Consider the following 21,851-nt stretch of genomic DNA (forward strand, 5'->3'; position numbering starts at 1 on the left):
AATGGGTTGTAGCAGGTCTGAAATAGGATTTTTTAAAAGTCTACTGAAATTATACTTAGATATGCCTGAAGATTCTTTCCTATACTGCATAGAAATTTCAAAGAACTTGCTGTGATTTAGCAAAGGCAATGAAGATAGAGAACATGTACATCTGCAGCATTTAACTCTCTCTCTGCCTTTCTCTGCCTCTCTCTCTCTCTCTCACACTCACACAATCACTTCATGTTCCCAGTTCTATGATGCCTTGCAATCTTGAACCTGCTCCACTGAATATGTGACAGAATGGCCAAGTTGAGTTCTACAAAGCTGTTTCTAAACCAAGGACACAATTTTATCACAGGCTTTATCCGCATACTAACTTTTAAGAAAGACAAGTTTATCCTCTTGTCTTTGACACACAGAGCCTATCCCCAGAAAATGATTACCTTAATCGCATTACTTAATATAGTAAAATAATTCTAGATGAACTACAGTAGTTTCTGTAGCCATGAATGGAGGAAGCTCTGCAAAAATCAGAGCAAGCAGTTTTCTCTAAGGAGGCAGGATCTGGAGAACTGTTAACCTTCTAGATGTTGCTAAAGCATAACTCTTAACAGCTCCATCCTCGTATTATGAAAAATACTGGGAACTATAACTCAGTAACATTTGAAAAATGTTTATCATTGGGCTCCAGGAAGACCACTGAGCCAATGAAGAACAGTTCTATATACAAGCAAACCTGAAGGTTTTAAAAGCACCTAAGACTTAGGGCTCCTGCATTACTGGCCTTAGGGCAACCATGAAGCCAAGTAAATTCTGGGTAATTTGCATCAGTTTAGTTTGCTAATAAAATATTTGGCAGCAACTATTTAAATTGGTTTTTCAAGGAGGGCTATTAGTATCACATAAAAGTCTTTCCCTCTTTGGCATTTTTACTTGTTTTACCAAATGTTTAATTGCCTATATAATTGAATCTTTAACCATATGTATGTTCAATTACTGGGTAAAAAATATTTTTAACCAAGGGACCATATATAGGTTTCCTTAAAAGTAAGTTTACTTCAAATTAAGTGTATATTGGATTGCAGCCTAAGCTGCAATTTCTGCTTTAGAAAGGGCAAAAATTGAATCATGAATAAGCTGCATGTGATTCTTTGTATGTTGTTTTGGGGTTAATACTCAGGTTTATTATCTACTGTAATTCCTACTTGCTTGAGAGAAGATTTTTGTGCTGTGGATTTTACAGTTTTATCTGGAATCTATTTATTCTTTTTTATATAACATTTTATAGGGCAATTTCTTTCTGAAATAAAAGTTTCATACAATTTTAATATGGCTGTATTTATGTAGCTGTCAAACTCCTCTGTGTTTATCTACAATTATATTTAAGGAGAGGGGAAGGAAGAAAAAAATCTATATATTTATCACATCTTGCTTTTTTCATTAGAGATTCAAGTTCATGTATGATACTCTCTAGGCAGGAGACTACAGAACATTACTGTATTCTTCCCACTAGGATCCAAAACTTTTGCATCTGGTTTGGAAGACAGAAGAAAAATAGCCCCAGATCAGGGCAGCCTTATGCTTCAGAGTCATATATGCAAGACAAAGTCAATTGGAAAAGTAACTTTCTCAGGATTCCATTTTTGAGTGGAGATTATAGATTCCCCAATTCCCCAATGTCCAATTCTGACTGAGTAGGAGCTACAGTAGATAAATGAACCAGCCAAAAAGCAACTGGTTTGTTTTTTTTAACTTAATGATCAGGCTTTTTTTTTTGGTGAAAGGAATAATCTTTATTCCATCAACCAGGATTTTTTACTCATGAAAACTGCCTCTCCCTTCCATTTTTCACTGCCTTGGGAATTAGTTGAACAAAATCATACACAATGAGCAGACACAGCTGAACTGTAATTGCCCCATTCCTACAGAACATTGTATATAAAATGCATTTGTCATCCAGATGGACTGGCAGTAAGAGATCACAACATAGAAAAGTATGACAATCTACATAGCAAACTAGATTTGTTTCTTTAAAAAAATCCTCAGCAGATTGAAGTGACAGCAGCTGGAAACCAAATAATTGATCAAGTATTATATTTGAAACCATAGCCATTAACTGTACAATCAGGGAGTGACGCAGAAAACAGTTTGCAGTGGCTTTAGAACGTATGGTGGTGAAGCAGGTCATCTTGAGATTCTGGAAAAAAAAGTGCCCTGCTTCAGCTTGTGATGAGAACTCTTTCCTTGGACGGATACTGTCCTCTTAATAATCAGCTCTGAAACACTTATTTTTGTTTAAATTAAACTGAAGATAGGGTGACACAATCAGGATGGGGTAGGAACAACATTTATTCTAAATTTTAAAACATCGTATTAAAATGTTTGAAGGCTTAATAAAATATCTGAGCTCTGCCAACCTCATTTAAAGTTCCACCTTGAGAGAAGAAATTCAACTGAAGCATCGTTGTTAACAATACTTCTTTAGCTCACCCGTATGGCAGAGAATTTCAACTGGAAGATGTGCAGCTGTTTCCAGCAACAGTGAAATGACCTGTTATATTCTTAACTAGTGCACAACAGTGAAGAGATTTATGTGCCAGTTCAGTTTTTGTAACAGTAGTAAAAGGAAAAAAAAAAAAAAGAGGCACTTTTTGGCTGCTTGTGCCTTTGACTTGGCAAATTGTCCAGGCACTCTAAGCATTTCCCCCCAGTTCACGTGCGTGGTGTATTTTGTATAAATTAAGGCAAAATCCTTGAACAAAAGCAAAGGGAAAAGCAAATGAAGAAAAAGATGAAAAAATGAAACTGGGATTCAAAATTGGCATGGGAAAAAAGTGTTGAGAGCAGTTTAAGAGATCATTTAACTGCATTTCACATGGGAAACAAAAGCATACTCATATTGTTCAATTTGTTTCCAGTTATTAAAGAATTATACCTGTTGTATTTCAAGTGCTGCCTAGCTAAGCAAAACAGCTTGCAATCCTTTGCCTGTGTTAAAACTTTTTTAAAATTGAAATGTCCCTACTTTACTCAAGGAATCATATAAAGCCAATTCCCACTTTTTCAATTTCAAAGCATAAGCAAATGATTGCAGATCACATAACACGACAGTTTATTCAATATGTCTCCAAGTAGTAGAAGGATGATTTAAGGAGGCAAACAGCAATAAAATTCTGTCTTAAAGTGCTTTTTTGTTAAACTTACTCATCATTTTCTAAAAAGTTCTACTGATGCCATAATTGTATTCTTGGAATAAACAAAGCTCTTTTATTGCTCTTACCCTTTAAGTACATAGCATCAGGAAAAAAGGTTACCAATTCCAAACTAACTTGTACCAAAACCATTCCATAAGGAATAATCATCCTTACATAAAAGGGCTCTCTTAAAAACAACCCTTAATGTAAAGCACTATACAAATTACCTAGAGACATATTAAATACAAAAGTCCTTGTGTAAATTTATTCTTAACTATTATTTTACAATGCCAAGTGTAAATCACATGTTTTTACATAAGTTTGAATATTCCTATTCAATATTTTCAAAAAAGGTTAAAAATTTGCCATTCATATGTAAAGGCAATCTGATTTTTCTTCTGTATAAAACCCAAAAGTCTTTTTTTTTTTTTTTGCAGCATCACAGAAAAGCAAAAGTTTTACATTCACTCATTAAATGTTCACATAAATTTCAATTACTTGATAATTGTTCTTAAATTGGTGGAATCTTGACAGAGTTTTGTTTTGCTTTACTCATGCCTAAACTAGCATCTATAAGAACCATGGAGGATGCTGGGAGACTTTCACAGTCTAATGCCTGAACTTCTCAATTGAAGAATACTTTTAACTCATTATGAAGTACCAAGGCTATTGATCCTTCGAAAGCATTCACTTCAGATTCCTCTAAAAGTGAAAGCAAAAGGATTCCAGCCATTTCAGGAAGGCTCTGGGTATTCTCCACTTCAGAGGAGCTTTTCTTCTTCAGCTTGCAGCCATCAGCTAAGGATCCACATCATCAAGGTCACTTTTAGGTTCACCAATCATCATGGGAGATACTGAGCCCTTTTAAAAATACAACAGAATTAGAAAGGTTATGTTGTTTAAATAGAACAAGTGGCTATTGCTGGATAGTGTCGTAACAGAGTTTTCAGCAATAGCCCTGTGCATCATTTAGAAACTGCTTTTTGGAAACAAGAAATTAACACTAAATTCTTCACAAGAAGAAAAGATGAACTAAATGTTAAATGAAAGTAGTTGTTGGTTTATGACTGCCCTGTTTAGTGACCATTCGAACTTAAGGCGGTGCTGAAAAAGTAGGTTTATGACTGGTCCTCACATGATGGTCACAGCGTTCTGTGGTCACATGATCCCCATTTGTGACTTGTACAGCCGGATTCCGACAGGCAAAATTAATGGGGAAGCCGGCAGGAAGTTGCAGTCACATGATGTTGCGCTTAACGACCGTGGGTGATTTGCTTAATAACCACAGTGGAACTGAGGTGGTAAGTCAGGTGTGGTCATGTGAAGTTTCACTTAATGACTGTTAGTTAGAAATAAATGCAATATAATTAGCCCAGCACTACCTTGAGCTATCAGAGGAAAGGTGGAATATAAATACAATGCAATGTAATAATATAATCTTGCTATGACTGTACTGTAACATTTTACCTGCTACATAATGTTTGAGTATTACCCATGTTCACCATATCCTTTAGTGCTGGTCTGCTATTGAAGGCAATAGGGCCTTAAAAACAAAGCACATTATGTAAGCTATTATTAGGACTATGGGAAGCTTCAGATGGATGAGTTAATTCAAAGGAGGTTGATTTCATCTTGAAGTCATCCCTTCAAGTAGAATCTTTGACTTAATTGAAGGTATTACACTGAATCAAAAATTCAGTGGTTCTCACATTTCTTTGAATTGCTTCAGAGAAATCTGAGGACCATTAAATGTTCTGATCGACATTCTGGCTTTGCAAGTCTCAAACACCTTTATATACAGTATATATATAAAACTGGCATTTTATTACCTCTGCAAAACTTGCCTATCAGAGGGCTTGGAGCAGTGATGCTTTTGTTTTTGTGTCTCACTATTGTATTAGAATTTGTTTATTTCAATTGGAGGGAGGGAGACTGAAATTCATTTTGCTTCTCCTTTTTGTTCTTGCACAGTCCTCTTTTTTATCACAAATTCATGGCATTTTTTCCCTATTATTCAAGTTTATGTCCTGTATATTTATAGTTCGTATTATTCCAGTTTTTCAATCTTTTCATTTCTCCCACCCCTTCCACTGATCACTGTTCTTGTTTTTTGGGCCAGACACTTGACTGCCTCTGTTTTGTCTTGGTTGGAGTGACTAAGTCTTTTTTATGGAGTGGGTGATTAGGTCTGAAGTAGCATGCTTAATATTAAGACTGTTGTATATATGTATTATAAACTCTTTTTTTGTACGATAGCATATTATAGATGCAAGAGTGATAATATGCCTCAGTCTCAGCACATAACACATAATTCCTAGAAGAAGATAACTTTGTTAGCAATTGCTCAGAAGATAGTGAATTCTTCAATCTTTAATAAAAGCTTACTTCTAAAGTAATTTTGAAAGCTTTTCTTTAAAAGTTGGAGTAAGATATTTCCCATATCTTCTTCTCCACAGGTTCTTTGCTAGACAGTTTGACAAGCTGTTCAGTTTTGGAGATGCACTATTTGGTGCTGCCTTACAGCATCTTGCTGGTTTAGAAAAAAAATCATCAATGTAATTTCATTGGGTTTTGTCTTTTTGCTTACTGGTAAAAAAAAATGGTTTTGTCAAGCATGTATGTCATGGACTAAACAAAACTATCCTACATACCTGTTGTAGATGTCTGCCTCCATTCTCATTGGCTGGACTGCTCTCAGATCCATTGCTGCTTCCTGATTGATCTTTCTCATTCAGCAAGGCTGTGGCATATGCCAGTGTGTCCTAAAGGAAGAGTATGAGAACTAAAAGCTAAGCTAGTGTGTCTAGATATTATTGGAAGTCACCAGGAAGAAAGATCTGTAATATCTAGAAATGAATCCAAATTATATACCCATCCTTCCTTTCAATCCAGAAATCAATAAAAATATTCCGTATATGATATTCCCACACAGGAGCCTTAGTATCTATGCATCACTCTGCATGTTTAGATAACAGTATGCTTCAAAACACAAGGGAAAGCAAGCTCAGCACCCCTTTTCAGTCTTCCATGAGCTCCCCCAGAGAGAGAGAGAAGAGAAGAGAAGAGAGACAGAGGTGGCTGCTTTAATGATTCCCATTAAAGATGCAGCTGCTTTAAAGCAGTTGCTTTAAAGAGCTGTGCTTGTCTCCCCTTGCAATCCAAAGCAGCTCTTCCAAATTATTTCCTAAGCATTCACAGCCTTAATAAATACCATAGTGTAATTGGTATGCTAAATTCTATTTACAACTGCAAAGATCTTACACAGCAAAGCACTTTTGGTTCATTTGTATATTTTAAAAAAAACAAATGACACTCTTAAAATAAAAGGAACAAAAATCCAATCAATTCATAACATTTCTGACCTGTGCAGAAATAGTGCGCTGAAAGGTTTTGGCAGTTGAGGTTTCATTGGATATATTACTTTGTGGAGCCCAGTAGTGTTCAGACATCTAGAAGAATGTGAAAATGTAGAAGCACCAATTAATGAAAACCACACAGCAAAATGCTACTGGCTTGGATTTCAAAAGTAAACTAAATCAGTTCCAAGAAAGAAGATTTCCTGCCCCTTCTTCTCCTTGCACCACTTTCTCACTACTGACTGTTGGAAGGCACTTCTGAATCATGATGGATAGGACTTAGTAAGACTAATTAATGCTAATTTACATTGTAGTCACATACACTTATTTTTGTAATAATTAGTGTTACCTTTATTTGAAGCCACTGAACAGCCCAACTCCAATGATGAGAATTCTCCTTAAAATAATCTTTAGCAGCAGAGCACCTTTAAGAAAGAAGACAAATTATGAAAATTATGTATCTGAGATATTAAAGGATCATGCTCCCTCCTCCCTTTAAATTATTCCAAATTACAAGAGGTTCCCCTTCTGGTCATACAGAAGCAATTCTTGACATTTACTATATGAATTCTGACTTTGCTGCTGATACAAAGCAGGGAGGATAAAATATTTCAGAATGATAATTATCAGCAATAGTCATGTCTTTCTAATTTTAATTTTGGGAAAGTTAATTATTTTAGCTTACAGTTCTTGGTAATTACTAGCACATAAACACATGGCTATTTACAAGCCTATTTTTCTGTAAAGTCCTCCTCTCTGAGGTTCTTTTTCTGTTGAGAACTATCGAGTGTTTCTTCATGCTGTTTTTCCCCCCATCCCAAGGCTTTCCTATGAGGATTTTTTTCAATTTTTTTTTAATGGTTTGTTAACATCATCCCTTTCACCAATATTTCTACAGGTTGGCTGGTCAGCAGCAGTCATTCTGACATCTACTGTCTGGGGTGCCTGAGTACAGAAAAAGGGAGCAAAGTGCTCCCATTGTTTTCAATGGCCAGAACACTCCAACCTTTGAGTCTGTCTCTGAGTGTGATACAAAACCCATTTTAAATTTCATCCACACTCTAGTTTATTAAGAGCATGTAACCTGGCATGCATAGTACCAATTATCACTTTTACTAATATACTTACTTCTGAGCAAGTGTGACTAAGAATTTGACACACTGATAGCAACGACTACTGTCTACGTGGTTACTGTGATGCATCAGAGCTGTTAAGAGAGGGTATGAAAACAGTAATAATTTCTAAAAGCAGTCACTATCTTGAGCAATTAGATTATATACACAGTCTCAAGGCCAGTTTTGCGCAGTTTTGCTAACAGACCACATGTTGAAAATGTACAAGAGACAACATGTAGTTTACAGCTCTTTTCACCTTCCATTATATTTGCACTTATCTTTGCATGTTCACAATTAAACTCCATTTCATGGTGCATCAGCTTCTGCATATCATGACATTAGCTATGATTTTACCATTTAAATATGCCAAACTAAGTTGCTTTTTAATCACAGCTTGGCAATGTCCGAATTTCGTCTATGGCTCATTATCTTTTACACACAAAGGAATTCTTTTTTCAGATTTAAATACAGTAAACTAAGTTTTAGAACGTAAGTTAAAGATACTTTAATTAGGTAACAATATAGCCTGAATTTATAATATTTTATTCTTCTGATATCACCTACTTAAGTCGCAGCAATCAAAATGCCAAAAAATATTACATATGAATAAAGCTGCCATCACGAGAGAAATAGCTCTTAAAGAGTTTATTCATTTTTATTTATTTATTTAATGTATAAATCATATTTATACGGCCGCCCATCTCACAGAACATTCTTCAGTTATATATTTTATTTCTAAATCCTTTTCCTGAATACTTCTAAAGAAAGATGTTAAATTCTTCTTCCACGTGTACACAGACTTTGGAAACTTTTCTTCATTTCAAAGTGATTTCCCAGGTAGCTAAAAATCAGGAGTCTGGTAGCACCTTTTTCAATTAACAAATGTTAGTAACATTTAAATGTTAAAACATTAAGTTTTATTAAAATTTTATAAAACATCATAAAAGGTGCTGCCAGACTCCTCCTGATTTTTACCCATCAAAGAATAACACGGCTTTCTTCTTACAATGTCTACAACCAGAAGCACCCACATAACTAAAGTCTCTTAGTATTTAAAAATACTAACTCTTGGTGTATACATGGGATTAAATGCATGTTTCTCTGAAATTCAGTTACTAATTCTACACAGCAGTACTAACCCAGCAATCCATTTTCAGTCTCAAATGCAAATTTGACCCGCTCTATTTGTAAAGGATCTTCAATAATCTGTGAAACAACAGAGGAGTATGGTCTAAGTTAATTTGTATCTAAATCCAACAAAATTTCTAGTTTACCTAAACAACAGGTATGATCAAATAAAAAACTTCATCACTTTTAATCTGTTACACTGATGCTTGCAGATGAACTAAACAATAGCTTCTACTGAAACAATTAGAATGGAATAGAAACTGTTTGATTTAAGCAGAATACTATGTCAGCAAGATAATTAAAATGTTAGGTAAAATTTTAGCATTAATTCACAGCAACATATCTACCAAAGTATAATCTAAATGTCACTAAAATATATGGTGTTTATAAATTTGGTCCTAAAAGCCAGAGATGTTTTCCTAATTTTTTGGCATTTTTATGTATATTTTAAAGTGTTGAGAAGAAACCAAAGGCTTTAGTACTAAGCTCAATAGCAAACCCATTCAGTACTGTTTCGAAGAAAACAACAAGGATGTGTCTATGCAGTCCTCAGAGACAAGCCTGACTTGAGGGAGACTTTACTTTTTATCTCCTTACTTACCAATATTTCATGGAGGAGATGGAAAGTGTTCTTTAGTTCATGAGGTGGAGCTGTCTCCAGTTGATTCTGCAAGCCAAAAATATAAATTCAGGCAGGTAGAAGGTTACACAGGTAAACCTTCAAGAAGAAAGGTCCCCAAGTCATTTTCTGACTCCTTGGGGGATGCCGCTTTTGCGACGTTTTCTTGGCAGACTATAGAGCAGGGTGGTTTGCCATTGCCTTCCCCAGCTGTAATTACCTTTCCCCCAGCAAGCTTTAAACTTTAAACCCTAAACTTCACCGACCTTGGAAGGATGGAAGACTGGGTTGACCTGAGCCGACTACCTGAGAAACCGACTTCCACTGGGATCGAACTCAGGTCATGGGGAGAGTTTCAGTCGCAATACTGCCACCTACCACTCTGCGCCACATGCGGCTCAATAGGTAAATATTAAACTATTTATTTGCATTTTAGAAACCTAAATCATAAGAGATTGGTAAATATTTTTCTTATCTCAGAAAGCAATGCTGTATATTTCAAAGATTTCAACAAAGGTTTACAACTCATCCTAGCAGATTTTTTTTATTTGTGGAATTTTTTCTGAAAAGCATTTCCCTTGGGTACTAAAGAACAGATAGCAAGAACAGTGCATGTAAAAGTGGAAATTTTAAAACAAAAGACCTTCATGCAAAAGAGCTATGGATATACGCTGCAGACCGGTGGAATGTATGGAAAATAAGCATAAGAAACCCTGGACATTTTGTAACTCCTTAAAATAATAGCATTGAAAACTAAAGTGTGTATCAGCCCTTACATTTAGACGGAATCAGCAGTTGCCAAGAGATCACACAATGGAAAACAAGAATCTCTACTACGCAGTGCAACTGCAGCTATATTCTTAAATCAGTGCCTCAGGCACTGGGTGTCAATTCCAGAATAATTCATACTTTGAAAATTTATTACAAACATTTACCTTGATGAAATGCAACATGGTAAGGGAAAAGTGCTCATTACAAAAGCAGCAGTATACCACCATCTCAATGAGGATCGACAAAGATCCAGTTAACTCCCTTAAAGCATGCATCACCTTTGAGAGAAGAGCAGAAGATTATTCTTTCTTTCTTTCTTTCTTTTTTTTTTTAAAAACAACAACAACAGTAGACTTTACAACTTGGTATGCATTTCATTATATTCTTATTTGGTACCTCTTCATAACTTGGGTCATAGTACCATCATTTCTAAACAATATTGTGAGACTGGCTTCTAGACCAACTTGATTAAAGCCTTCATTCTGTATTATATTTAACTCATCAAAGAATAAATGTAAAATAGCAGCTTACCTCCATTAAATAAGGCTTCCCCTCAGATAGGAATATCAAAGCTTCTACTTCTTCATGAAGGGCCAGAAGTGGCCCTAAAGTAGTAATGTTAAGGGGCGAATGCAGAACAAACAAACCAGGAGCTAGAAAGGAAATACAAATATAAAACTACACTTGGTCCTGAAAACACTGACAATGAACAATAATTTAAAAATGATTAGAGGTGGCAAATATACTGCAGTTTACACACACGCACACACTCACTCATCTAGCTGGGGTCATGGTTTAAAACTGGGAGCACTTACCCACATTTCTCTGTGAGGAGACATCAGAATGCAAGACAAGCCATGCCACAGTATTATGGAGGAAACCAAACTCTCGTGCTTGTGCTGAGCTCCATCTGCGATTCTGTTTTGGTAATGAAATATTTTTTGTTAAGCATATACCAAGCATGATACAAACACTAACAGCTCATTTAATATATGTTTTCACGCATAAAGAGAACTCGTCAATACTGGTTCAGCCAGGCTGAATGGCAAAAGCATGCTTTCAGAGGGATCTGAGGACCCAGAGGGGATGAGAAAGCTATTTTTCAATCCAACCACAGCCTAAATAAGTAGCAGTTGTTGCTTATTCAAGAGGAGCATCTGACCATAAGCTGCACTTTCCCTACCCTCCAAGATGTTTCAGGAAGGTGGGCAGGTTGTATGGCAGATAGATTAGACTTTCTAGCGCAGCCAGCATCTAAGATATGTACACTCTTATACTGTCAACAGCCAACTGAAAACCCCATCCACGTGCATACATGGTGCTTGAAGAAGGAGAAATTCAGGATTATTCAAGTTTAACTGTTCTGAATCAAATGTATCTGTAGGCTTGACAGGCTGAAAGTTACAAGTAAGTTTAGGCCAAACAGCTCTAATACCTTCTTGCCTAGGGGCTACTTCTGGATGGACAGAAGCAGTAATTGCAGGAGACGATGCCTTTACTTGGGAAAAACAAGAATATTATTGTACTTTCTGCAGTCTTCCTGCATCCAAAAGCAGCAGTGATTGTGGCAAAGCCCGCAGAGTGAATGGGTCATCTCAAAGTCCCAACAATTAGGTTTATTACTGAGCATGTGAACCAGAATAAAGCACACATTCTGCTCAGACACTGAAGTGTTATATCTATGCTCATACCTGGTTATTCTGCCGGTTGGGACCAAGAAGGAAATTGATCATATGACTCAAGGCACAGTGCCTGAGGAGGAGGTCACAGGCTCTTATACCCTGCTGCAAAAGACAGGCAAAATATAGGGTCATCATCTAAAAGACATGGAGAGACTGTGTAAAGAAGTTAAATATTTTAAATGTTTTATTATAATTGGCTAGGTATTTACTATGAAATGCTTCCTGAAGCTTATTTGATTACATTCAGCTATATTGATCTGCAGACTTTGAATGGCTCTGTAACACCAAACTACCTGGGAATTTCTATTCTATTTTGTCCCTTTGAGTTTCTTTCCGATTAGCTTAATAATAAGATATAATTGTGATTGATTCACAAAAACTATAACATAAGAACAATAGTCAAGAGGTAATTATAATATAATGCCTATAACTAAAATGTTACAGGTTAAGAAATGTGAATGGAACCAATCCACTTATTACACTGTTCCGTGAACTACTGTGCAAAGAGTAGCAAAGGCTGGCATTTGAAGCTGCATCAACAGTACAAGATGAGGTTAATTACCTACATGATTCTACATCTGCAATTACAATTACCAAGACTATTTTAAATTCTTAGGCTCAGAAAGAATCCTGCTTCCTTTCCAATCAGTAATTTAAGCGCTTAAAAATATTTTAAGATGGAATCCTAGGGAAAAAAACAAGTGACTATTATATATTTTTTTCATGTTTTAGGAGAAATGGTAATTGGAATGGGCTTTGTCATCCTGCTAAGATGGACAAACATTTTATACTATGAAATGGCTTTTCACATAAGTACAGGTAGTCCTCACCTAATGACAACTGGGACCGGTAACTCTGTCACTAAGTGACACAGTTGTTAAGCGAGACATCACATGACCACGACGTGCGAATTTACTCCCCATTTTATCCGATCGTTCCCTAGGCAGCATCTCTTCCCCTCATTCCCATATACCATTACACCCATCAAGACTCTCACAGCCTCCAGGTGCTGTGAAAGGACCTTGATATCATTGCTTGGTTGGCACAGCGAAAAGATGTACAACTGGGTATCATTAGCATACTGATGATACCAGAACCCATGCTGATGGATGAGCTCACCCAGCGGCTTCACGTACAGTAGATGTTAAACAGGAGTGGGAAACAGTAGAGCCCTGAGGCAACCCACAAACAGGGGCCTCAGGCTCGACCTCTTCCCCCCACCAACACCAGCTGGAACCGGCCCTGGAGAAAGGAAGAGAACCACGGTTACATGGTACCTCCTACTCCCAAACTACTGAGCCAGCCCAGAAGGATACCACGGTCGATGGTATTGAGGGCCACTGAGAGATCAAGGAGGGCCAGAATGGATGCACTACCCTTATCCTGAGCCCACCAGATGTCATCAACAAGCACAGCCAATGTTGTCTCAGTACTATAACCAGGCCTGAATCCTGACTGAAAAGGGTCCAGATAATCCTATTCTTCCAGGACCCTCTGGTGCTGTAAGCCAACCCACTTTCTCAAAAATTTTCCCAAGCAGAACTTTGAACTTGAGTTTACTTTTCTTATGGAATAGCAAGTAGAAACTACCATTTCATGTAGTATAGAGGGCTTCCATTTGGCAAAGGATTTTTTTTTTTGTTATCCTGGAAACTTTTTACAATATAGTTTTGTTCTTTCATTTTATTACAACAATCTGAGAAGTAGTAGAATAGCTTTTTTTTTTACCTTCTGTACAAAATTGTTGAACAAGAAGAAGTACTGGGCACAATTTTTACAGTTCTCAGGGACATCTTTGTCCAATAGACTAAGCAACACTTCTATTAGCTGATGCAAGTTTTGTAGCTGTCAAAAAAGTACAAGTAATAAGGCCCTTATTTGAAGTTATCAGTTTAATAATTTAAGCTTACAATGAATATAAAAAATATTACAACTGAAAGCAAAAAAAACAACAACAAAGTTTTTGCCCAAAGTTTGCAACAAAGCTGACACTTCCTTTGAGTCTTGGGAATCAGACAGCTTCAGAACAAAAGGACTAATCATATGTAGGTCTCAGTAAACAGGAAGTCTAGAATAATACCAGATCTGAGCAATGATGGAGCAGTTAAATAAATCACTCAGTAGAAAGGCTAAAAAACTTGCAATAACTTGGTCAAAACAAATTTTGCTATTTATTTTATACCCTGCACATTTTTTTTTGAAAAATCCAAAAAATAAAATAAAATCAAATAAAAATCTAAAATTTAGTTAAGAGCCTGGCAAAAGAAGAGCATCCAGAGAGTAATGTGGGAGAAAAACTTCTCCAGCTTGTCAGATAAGCAAGTCTGGTAGTGGGGACATGTTCAGAAGGGCCACTCTTGAAGACTTTGCTGCTAGAACAGGGAGAATAATCTCTCAGATAGGCAGGTCATAAACCATCTAACACTTTGAGGATTAACTCAACACCTTAAATTGTGCCTGGTAAGCAAAAGAATGTAAAAAAAAGCCTCACTTTCTGGCCTCTGGCTCCTGAGACGAGACTCAACCTGACGGTTCTCTACCATAACTCTGCAGCCTTAAAGACTGGAAACAAACTTTTAAAAGAATTACAGCAGATGTTTTCATCAAAATAGCTACTGAATTTAAACATTACTTTCATAGAAATACTTAGGCATACCGACAACTAGAAATCATACGATTCTTGGTAACGAATTACAGATGAACAAATCATAGAAATCACTAATATGCGATGGATAAAAGAGCAGCATGTTATCTTTATATTACTGACCTTTTCTTGATGAAACAAGGCACTGTCTAGGGTTTTTTCAAGAATTGTGGCTACAGCAGCTCTCACCTCTCTTACACTGCATTCCAGTAGAAATGTTCTGAAAAATACCCCATCAGTGAGAAGTGAGGCAAAACTGAACTCTTTCATGCTTTCAATTTACATCTTTGCTTTTTTTTTCCTACTGTGAAACCTAATATTCACTCTCCTTTGAGAGTAGAGAGACCAGATAAGTTCCCTTAATAGCTAAACTGAAGGTAACTTGTGGAATATAAAAGATGTGTATCTGACAGATGGTTTTTCAAATCAGCAGAATGTAGTATTACAAAAATATTACAGTTTAAAGAAAACAGCAATTCATTGCCTGAAGCAGTGTCATTTAGAGCAGATTCAACATAAACTTCGCTCAGATTTATTAGGAGAAGAATGAGTACATCTGTTTATGTACATATAGGATTCATGCCTATGTGTACACAAACAGATGTACTCATTCTTCTAATAAATCTGAGCAAAGTTTATATTTGTATCAAGTTATATTTAAAAAGTTGGACTTTGAAGAAGCAGGATAGGAAGAGTCTCAGTGCTTTCAAACGTTGGCGTTGGAGAAGACTCCTGAGAATTCCATGGGCAACCAAGAAAATATGCTTCTAGTGATATTCTCATTCCCATAATCCTAGGGAGTGCCTGTTTTATTCTAGGGAAAAAAACCAACTACCTCTACACTGTTTATAAGGAAGAAGAAAATCATTCTTCCACCTCCCCTTCCCCAATCTCAGCTTTTATTTTTCTGAAGCTTAGCAGAGCAGCTGGAATATATAATAAGCAAAATTCCTTCTTAAAATGAGATTACTGATCCCAAAAGAAGATACAAGGCTTTTATTATACAGGTTAAAATTAAGGAATGACATAAGAAGGCAATGAGAGATAAGGAAAAAGAAAACAAGACTCCTACAACCATCCTTTCAAACAGGAATACAAAGGCACCAATTTTCCTGCCCTTGACCGGTTCTTCAGAATTTGATTTTTCCATGACTCTGATGGTTTCTCTCCACTATCTAGACTGGCCAGCTTATGTTTAAGATCAATATAAGTTTTCTTTTAATTTTCTCTCTCTGAACCTTCTGGAACAGGATTTCTCCCCATCCATTATACATCTGTTTTTCTTTCTATCCATTCCATCCCATTCCCCTTCCATCAAAATGCCATTTTCCCCTCTAAATGAATTAACATTCTATGCCGCTGAAACCCTTTGGAACCGTTTTGGGGAATTTCCCCATAATTTCTTTCAATAATTTTTAGGATATTTTGTTTTCATAATTTTGGGATAGCTGCAAACCACAGGGTATTGTGAGCTTGCTGATATCTTTGCATACAGTTAAGGAAACAGTATTTTTTTCATAGCTGCATAAACAGGGGCTATATAAACAGGAGAAGAGTTGAACTGGAAAGAAGGTACAATATCATGGAACCTTATCTAGCAGATTGACAAAGCGTGTTAATACTTACTTAATAAGTTCGCGTCCTTCAGCTTCGACTAAATATTCAACTAACCACTGACAAGCATCAAAACTTTTAGAAACTAAAGCATCAATGGTTGCAATCCATTCTTCTGTATCAGTCCTTAAAGGAAGCAAACAGAGGAATATCAGTATGAGCAGGAAAGAGGGTGTGTGTGTGTGTGTATTCTTCAGGAAAAGCACTTTTAAATGAAATGTCACCTGAGCTTTTTCTTTGTTCGCAGGTAAGTTTGGAAGAGAAACTGGACTGCTAGTTGTAAACTCACTCTTGCCATAGATGGATAGTGGGTATGCTTCAATTTTGTCTAGGCAGAAAGACAGTAGATTATAGAAGATTGCAATTATGTGTTTCAGTTTGGTTCCTTAAACATAATCCTTAGAACAGTAAGTTGTAAAAGCCACTTTTAATGGGAAACTGGAAAATGAAAAGGGTTCTCCTAGAGCTACCACTCAGTGATCTAAATAAGTATCTTGTGACTCTTATTTTCTGCTGAGCATCATAGGACTGAACAGATGGAGCTTCAATCTAGAAGTTCAACCAAGCAATGACTAAAACTTCTTGCAGCTTCTTTTTAGGTTCAGCCAACACAGAGGCAGTTGTGCAAGCTCAGAAGTAGCGCTTAGGCAATTAAATCAAAAGAGGCTTAAGAACACCTGCCTTCTCTGATCTGGCATTTCTCATTGAGGCTGATTGTCTGATTTATTCTGATATTTTAAAATTGTGAGAACAACATACATTTTACTAATTTTTATAATTTATAATTAATGATGCCAGAGATGGATGTATTTTTCAAATAGATCTTATTTATAATTTGTATTTTTAATTGTTGCAAGACATTTTGAATGTTATAAACTGAAGACAGGATACAAATTAAATAAACAATTTCATTCTTGCCTAGATTCCACTGAAAGCTATCCATTCATCCATTTGTATATTCCTGTAAATAATTCCCAGGATTATAACATCATTGAAAACACTGATGGTAAATTATAAAAAAATAAAACATCAATAGTAAATTCATTAAAAGATAATAGTAATAATAAATCAGTTAATGGCATGTAACAACTTCAATTAATTATTTTTAATAATATAGCACGTTCAACACAGATGGTGTCATCTCAGTGTAAATACCCTTAGTTTTAAACATTTTTCCTTAATTATATCAACAGGCTGTTCCAAAAAGTGGGAGCTGCCACTAAAAAGATGCATCTCCTAGCTACAGCCCCCTACCCCATCACTTCCCAGAACTGGGGAACTATCAGCCTTTTATCCCAAAATGACCATGTTGGTCAGAATTATTCTAATTGGAGTATGTGGTCCTGGGGCATCTAAGCACTAAGCCACATTAGGCTTTATAGGTCAAAACCAGGACTACAAATTGCACCCAGAAGCCTATGGGAGCCAATGCAAGGCCTGTAGTACAGTTGTTATGTGCTTCTGGTTAACTGCATTCTGGACCAATTTCAGCTTCTGAATGGTCTTCAAAGGCCATGTAGTCCATTTGAGTAGTGATGAGGACATGTGTTAATATGATAAGATCCCATCCTCCAGGAAGGGACACAGTTGGGCAAAGACCATGGCCTCCCTGTGCTGATCTAGCATGAGCTGTTAATCCAGGAGAACCTCCAAGCTGCCTACTTTCTCCTTCATGATATGCTTTCCTGCCAAGAGGGGTTTATATAAAGCCTTGATGCACAAACCCCAACTCTATCTAAGTAGGCTTCAATTTTGGGCGGTTTCATCCCATCCAGATCCTTGTAACCTCCAGGTACCAGGATAAGACATCCAAGGCATCTCCATAGTAACCTGGGATGGCAGTGTAAACCTGGGTATCACCAGCATAATGCCACAACCTAAACTGTTCGTTTCTCTTTCCCAGTGTTTTCATTATTATATTAACGGGGTGGGGGTTGACTAAGCTGGTGATACCCCACAGGGGAAATGACCATCAAGCCAACCTCTCTTTCCCCATAGCCACTGACTGAAACTATCCACTACTAAACAGTACTTCCAATCTCCAATTCTTGCAGTGGTTCAGAAGGATATCATATTCAATAGTATCAAAAACTGTTGATGGTTCCAGCAGGACCTGGAGTGGCATAGTTCATTTGTTCAGGTTGTAGTAAAGAATGACTAATAAAAAGTGACCAATACTCTTTCTGTCATATGGTCAGACCTCAATCCCAATTGAAAAAAAAATCTAGATAATCCATTTCTTCTAGGGTGCTCAACAGTTGGTCCCTTCCATGATCTCACCAATCTCCCCTATAAAAGGGAAGATTTAGGGTTGGGCAATAATTATCCAGAGTAACTGGATCCACACAGAGCCTCTTTCAAGCCTGCTGGCAAAACCCCTTTCCAAAATGTTGATAACCTCTGAGATCCAGTGACCATAGCCCTCCAGACCCCTGAAAGAGCTTGAAAGAGCAAGTCAAGCTTCCAGTGGTTGAGATTATTCTAGAGTAGCCTATTCACTGAGTTCACAGGTTAACATATCCAGATGTTGCGTGCACTTAGTAATTAGAAATATTAAATTCACTACTCACAGCATTTAATGAAGTTAATGACAAAACAAAACTAAAATAGTCACTGCAGTAGACATCTCTGTTCTTCATAAATTTCAAGTTTTCATCTCTCACCATCTGAAAAACAACACATACTTGATTACAAGCAGTATCAAGGAAATGCGTAAATTGTTTAAAATACGATGCTGTAATTAAGAGTACAGGATATCAGAAGCTACATATATTTTAGAAATCTCACTGAAAAAAAAAACAGCTTTATTTCTGTTTTACTGTGTTTCATACATACTTAACCAGCATACCATTTCCTTTCATGATAAGCTGTGTTATGTAAGGTGCTGAAAAGGAATAATAAATTTATACCTTTCTTATTTCATCATATGCACCCACATTAACCTTGATTGTATCTGTTCATACTTCTTGACATATATTTTAGCCTTTTCATTCCTAATTAAACTACACCTTCACTTTCCTGCATGTAGTTCATTAGTTTCAATCCAATAAGATCTGATCACCTTCATTTATATCCATTACATCCTATCCTTTTCTCTTAGTTTCAGACACACTATTTGTTTTTCTCTTTTATGTCATTCATTAATTCATGCTCTTTTACTTCTTTTACATTCTAAGATGCTATCTTTCCTATGTCAAGGTTGTCATTCTACACTGCATGCACAATTATTAGGCAAGTGAGTATTTTGACCATATCATCATTTTTATGCATATTTTCCACCTCTAAGCTGAATGCTTATTGGATATAAGCATATCAGGTGATGTGTATTTGTGTAATGAGGGAGCGTGTGGCCTAAGGAGATCAACACCCTATATCAAGGTGTGCATAATTATTAGGCAGCTTCTTTTCCTCAGGCAAAATGGGCCAAAAAAGAGATTTAACTGACTCTGAAAAGTCAAAAATTGTAAAAAGCCTTTCAGAGGGATGCAGCACTCTTGAAATTGCTAAGATATTGGGGTGTGACCACAGAACCATCAAACGTTTTGTTGCAAATAGTCAACAGGGTTGCAAGAAACGTATTGAGAAAAAAAGACACAAATTAACTGCCAAAGATTTGAGAAGAATCAAACGTGAAGCTACCAGGAACCCATTATCCTCCAGTGCTGTCATATTCCAGAACTGCAACCTACCTGGAGTGCCCAGAAGTACAAGGTGTTCGGTGCTCAGAGACATGACCAAGGTAAGGAAGGCTGAAACTCGATCACCATTGAACAAGACACATAAGTTGAAACGGCAAGACTGGGCCAAGAAATATCTGAAGACAGATTTTTCAAAGGTTTTATGGACTGATGAGATGAGAGTGACTCTTGACGGACCAGATGGATGGGCCTGTGGCTGGATCAGTAACGGGCACAGAGCTCCACTTCGACTCAGACGCCAGCAAGGTGGAGGTGGGGTACTGGTATGGGCTGGTATGATTAAAGATGAGCTAGTTGGACCTTTTCGGGTCGAAGATGGACTCAAAATCAACTCCCAAACCTACTGCCAGTTTTTAGAAGACACTTTGTTCAAGTAGTGGTACAGGAAAAAGTCTGCATCTTTCAAGAAGACCATGATGTTTATGCAGGACAATGCTCCATTTCATGCATCCAAGTACTCCACTGCGTGGCTAGCCAGTAAAGGCCTCAAAGATGAAAGAACAATGACATGGCCCCCTTCCTCACCTGAACTAAACCCTATTGAGAACTTGTGGGCCCTTCTCAGATGGGAGATTTACGGTGAAGGAAAACAGTACACCTCTCTGAACAGTGTCTGGGAGGCTGTGGTTGCTGCTGCACAAAAAGTTGATCGTCAACAGATCAAGAAGCTGACAGACTCCATGAATGGAAGGCTTATGACTGTTATTGCAAAGAAGGGTGGCTATACTGGTTACTGATTTTTTGTTTGAAATATCAGAAATGTTTATTTGTAAATTTTGAGTTGTTTGTTTATTATTCTCACTTTAACAGATGAAAATAAATGAGTGAGATGGGGGAATTTTTGTTTTTCATTTAGTTGTGTAATAATTCTGCACACTAATAGTTGCCCAATAATTGTCCACACATAGATATGCTCCTAAGAAAGCCAAAACCTCACTTTTACTTTCTTAAATATTCAGGTTTGAGGTTTATTAACATTTTGGATTGACCGAGAGCACTGTAGTTGTTCAATAATGAAATTCATCCTCAAAAATACAACTTGCCTAATAATTGTGCACACAGTGTATGGGCCCACACATACTGGTCTCTACCACCCATCATCACTTTGGTTAATTGAAGCTTTTATATAATGGTTTCTGATAAGATAGAGAAGGTGTAGATTAAGTTATCAATCTTATTCATACCCATTCCATACACACTGAGTTTTGGACCAAAGCCCATTTTATCCCAAGCATTTCTTCTGAACAGGGAGAATTGATAGGGGTATTGAAGCAATTGATAAGTCCACATTTCTGTGGAAACTGTCAGATGAGTATTTTGTGACTGATGCAGCAAAGGTAACTATTTTGAATATTTCCAAGATAGTAGGCCTGAGATGAGAGTCTGAGAATTCATTGCTTTATAATAGCTATAGTTACACAGAAATATCTGAGGGCAATATCAAGAAAAGTGCTTATTGTAAGACTGGGAGTAGGAGCTACACGGACATCATAAATTCCATGAAAATACTAATTCCCTAGAATATAATGGGTACCCTATGCTTCTGGATACCCCAGATTTCAGAGAGAATGTTGTACAAGATTGATGAAGGGGTTGAGATCTATAGTGACGACATCTGCCAGAAAAGCATCCTGGATCTTTTCTACAAAGGTGGAACTGTAATGATCAGGTTCTCCTGCAGAACTATGAAAAATAATCAGAGACTCAAGTACAGGTACTGGAGGTGTCAATGGTACTGAAATGGTACCAATACCACTGAAATGTACTCAACCACCAAGAAAGGGATCACAAGTGAAGCCAAGGAAGAGGAATTGATGGTAGAGAACCAGGACTTTGTTATGAGAGACTTCTTTTAACACTTCCAATAATCAGCACATGCTTCTTTGAAGTGGGTGTAAAAATTAATTTTCCTTGTATCACAGGTGGCTCCATATTAAAACTGCCTGGACTGAGAAAAAACTGAAATAATCAATGAAAGCCATTATCAATACCTGAGGACAGGGACTGGCCAGCGTTGTAACATGAAGTACCTGCTTCCAAAGTAGCAT

The 21,851-nt window shown here is 36.8% G+C and overlaps 1 protein-coding gene across 1 annotated transcript in view; it reads right to left on the reverse strand.

Moving 5' to 3' along the window:
• Positions 1-2,313: 2,313 nt before the first annotated feature.
• USP24 (ubiquitin specific peptidase 24) overlaps positions 2,314-21,851 on the reverse strand; it is a 96,991-nt gene continuing 77,453 nt past the window's right edge. Inside the window, exons 52-67 of the mRNA XM_063298007.1 lie at positions 18,676-18,771; positions 16,330-16,433; positions 16,118-16,231; positions 14,615-14,711; positions 13,576-13,692; positions 11,857-11,949; positions 10,981-11,083; positions 10,697-10,818; positions 10,330-10,443; positions 9,377-9,442; positions 8,787-8,853; positions 7,661-7,739; positions 6,882-6,957; positions 6,539-6,625; positions 5,828-5,938; positions 2,314-4,037 (exon numbers count right to left, since the gene is read on the reverse strand). Coding sequence (XP_063154077.1) covers positions 3,975-4,037; positions 5,828-5,938; positions 6,539-6,625; positions 6,882-6,957; positions 7,661-7,739; positions 8,787-8,853; positions 9,377-9,442; positions 10,330-10,443; positions 10,697-10,818; positions 10,981-11,083; positions 11,857-11,949; positions 13,576-13,692; positions 14,615-14,711; positions 16,118-16,231; positions 16,330-16,433; positions 18,676-18,771 — 1,509 coding nt within the window. The 3' untranslated portion in view covers positions 2,314-3,974. The remainder of the gene's footprint in view (positions 4,038-5,827; positions 5,939-6,538; positions 6,626-6,881; positions 6,958-7,660; positions 7,740-8,786; positions 8,854-9,376; positions 9,443-10,329; positions 10,444-10,696; positions 10,819-10,980; positions 11,084-11,856; positions 11,950-13,575; positions 13,693-14,614; positions 14,712-16,117; positions 16,232-16,329; positions 16,434-18,675; positions 18,772-21,851) is intronic.

The sequence above is a fragment of the Candoia aspera genome, chromosome 3, assembly GCF_035149785.1.
Source record: "Candoia aspera isolate rCanAsp1 chromosome 3, rCanAsp1.hap2, whole genome shotgun sequence".
Taxonomy (NCBI): domain Eukaryota; kingdom Metazoa; phylum Chordata; class Lepidosauria; order Squamata; family Boidae; genus Candoia; species Candoia aspera.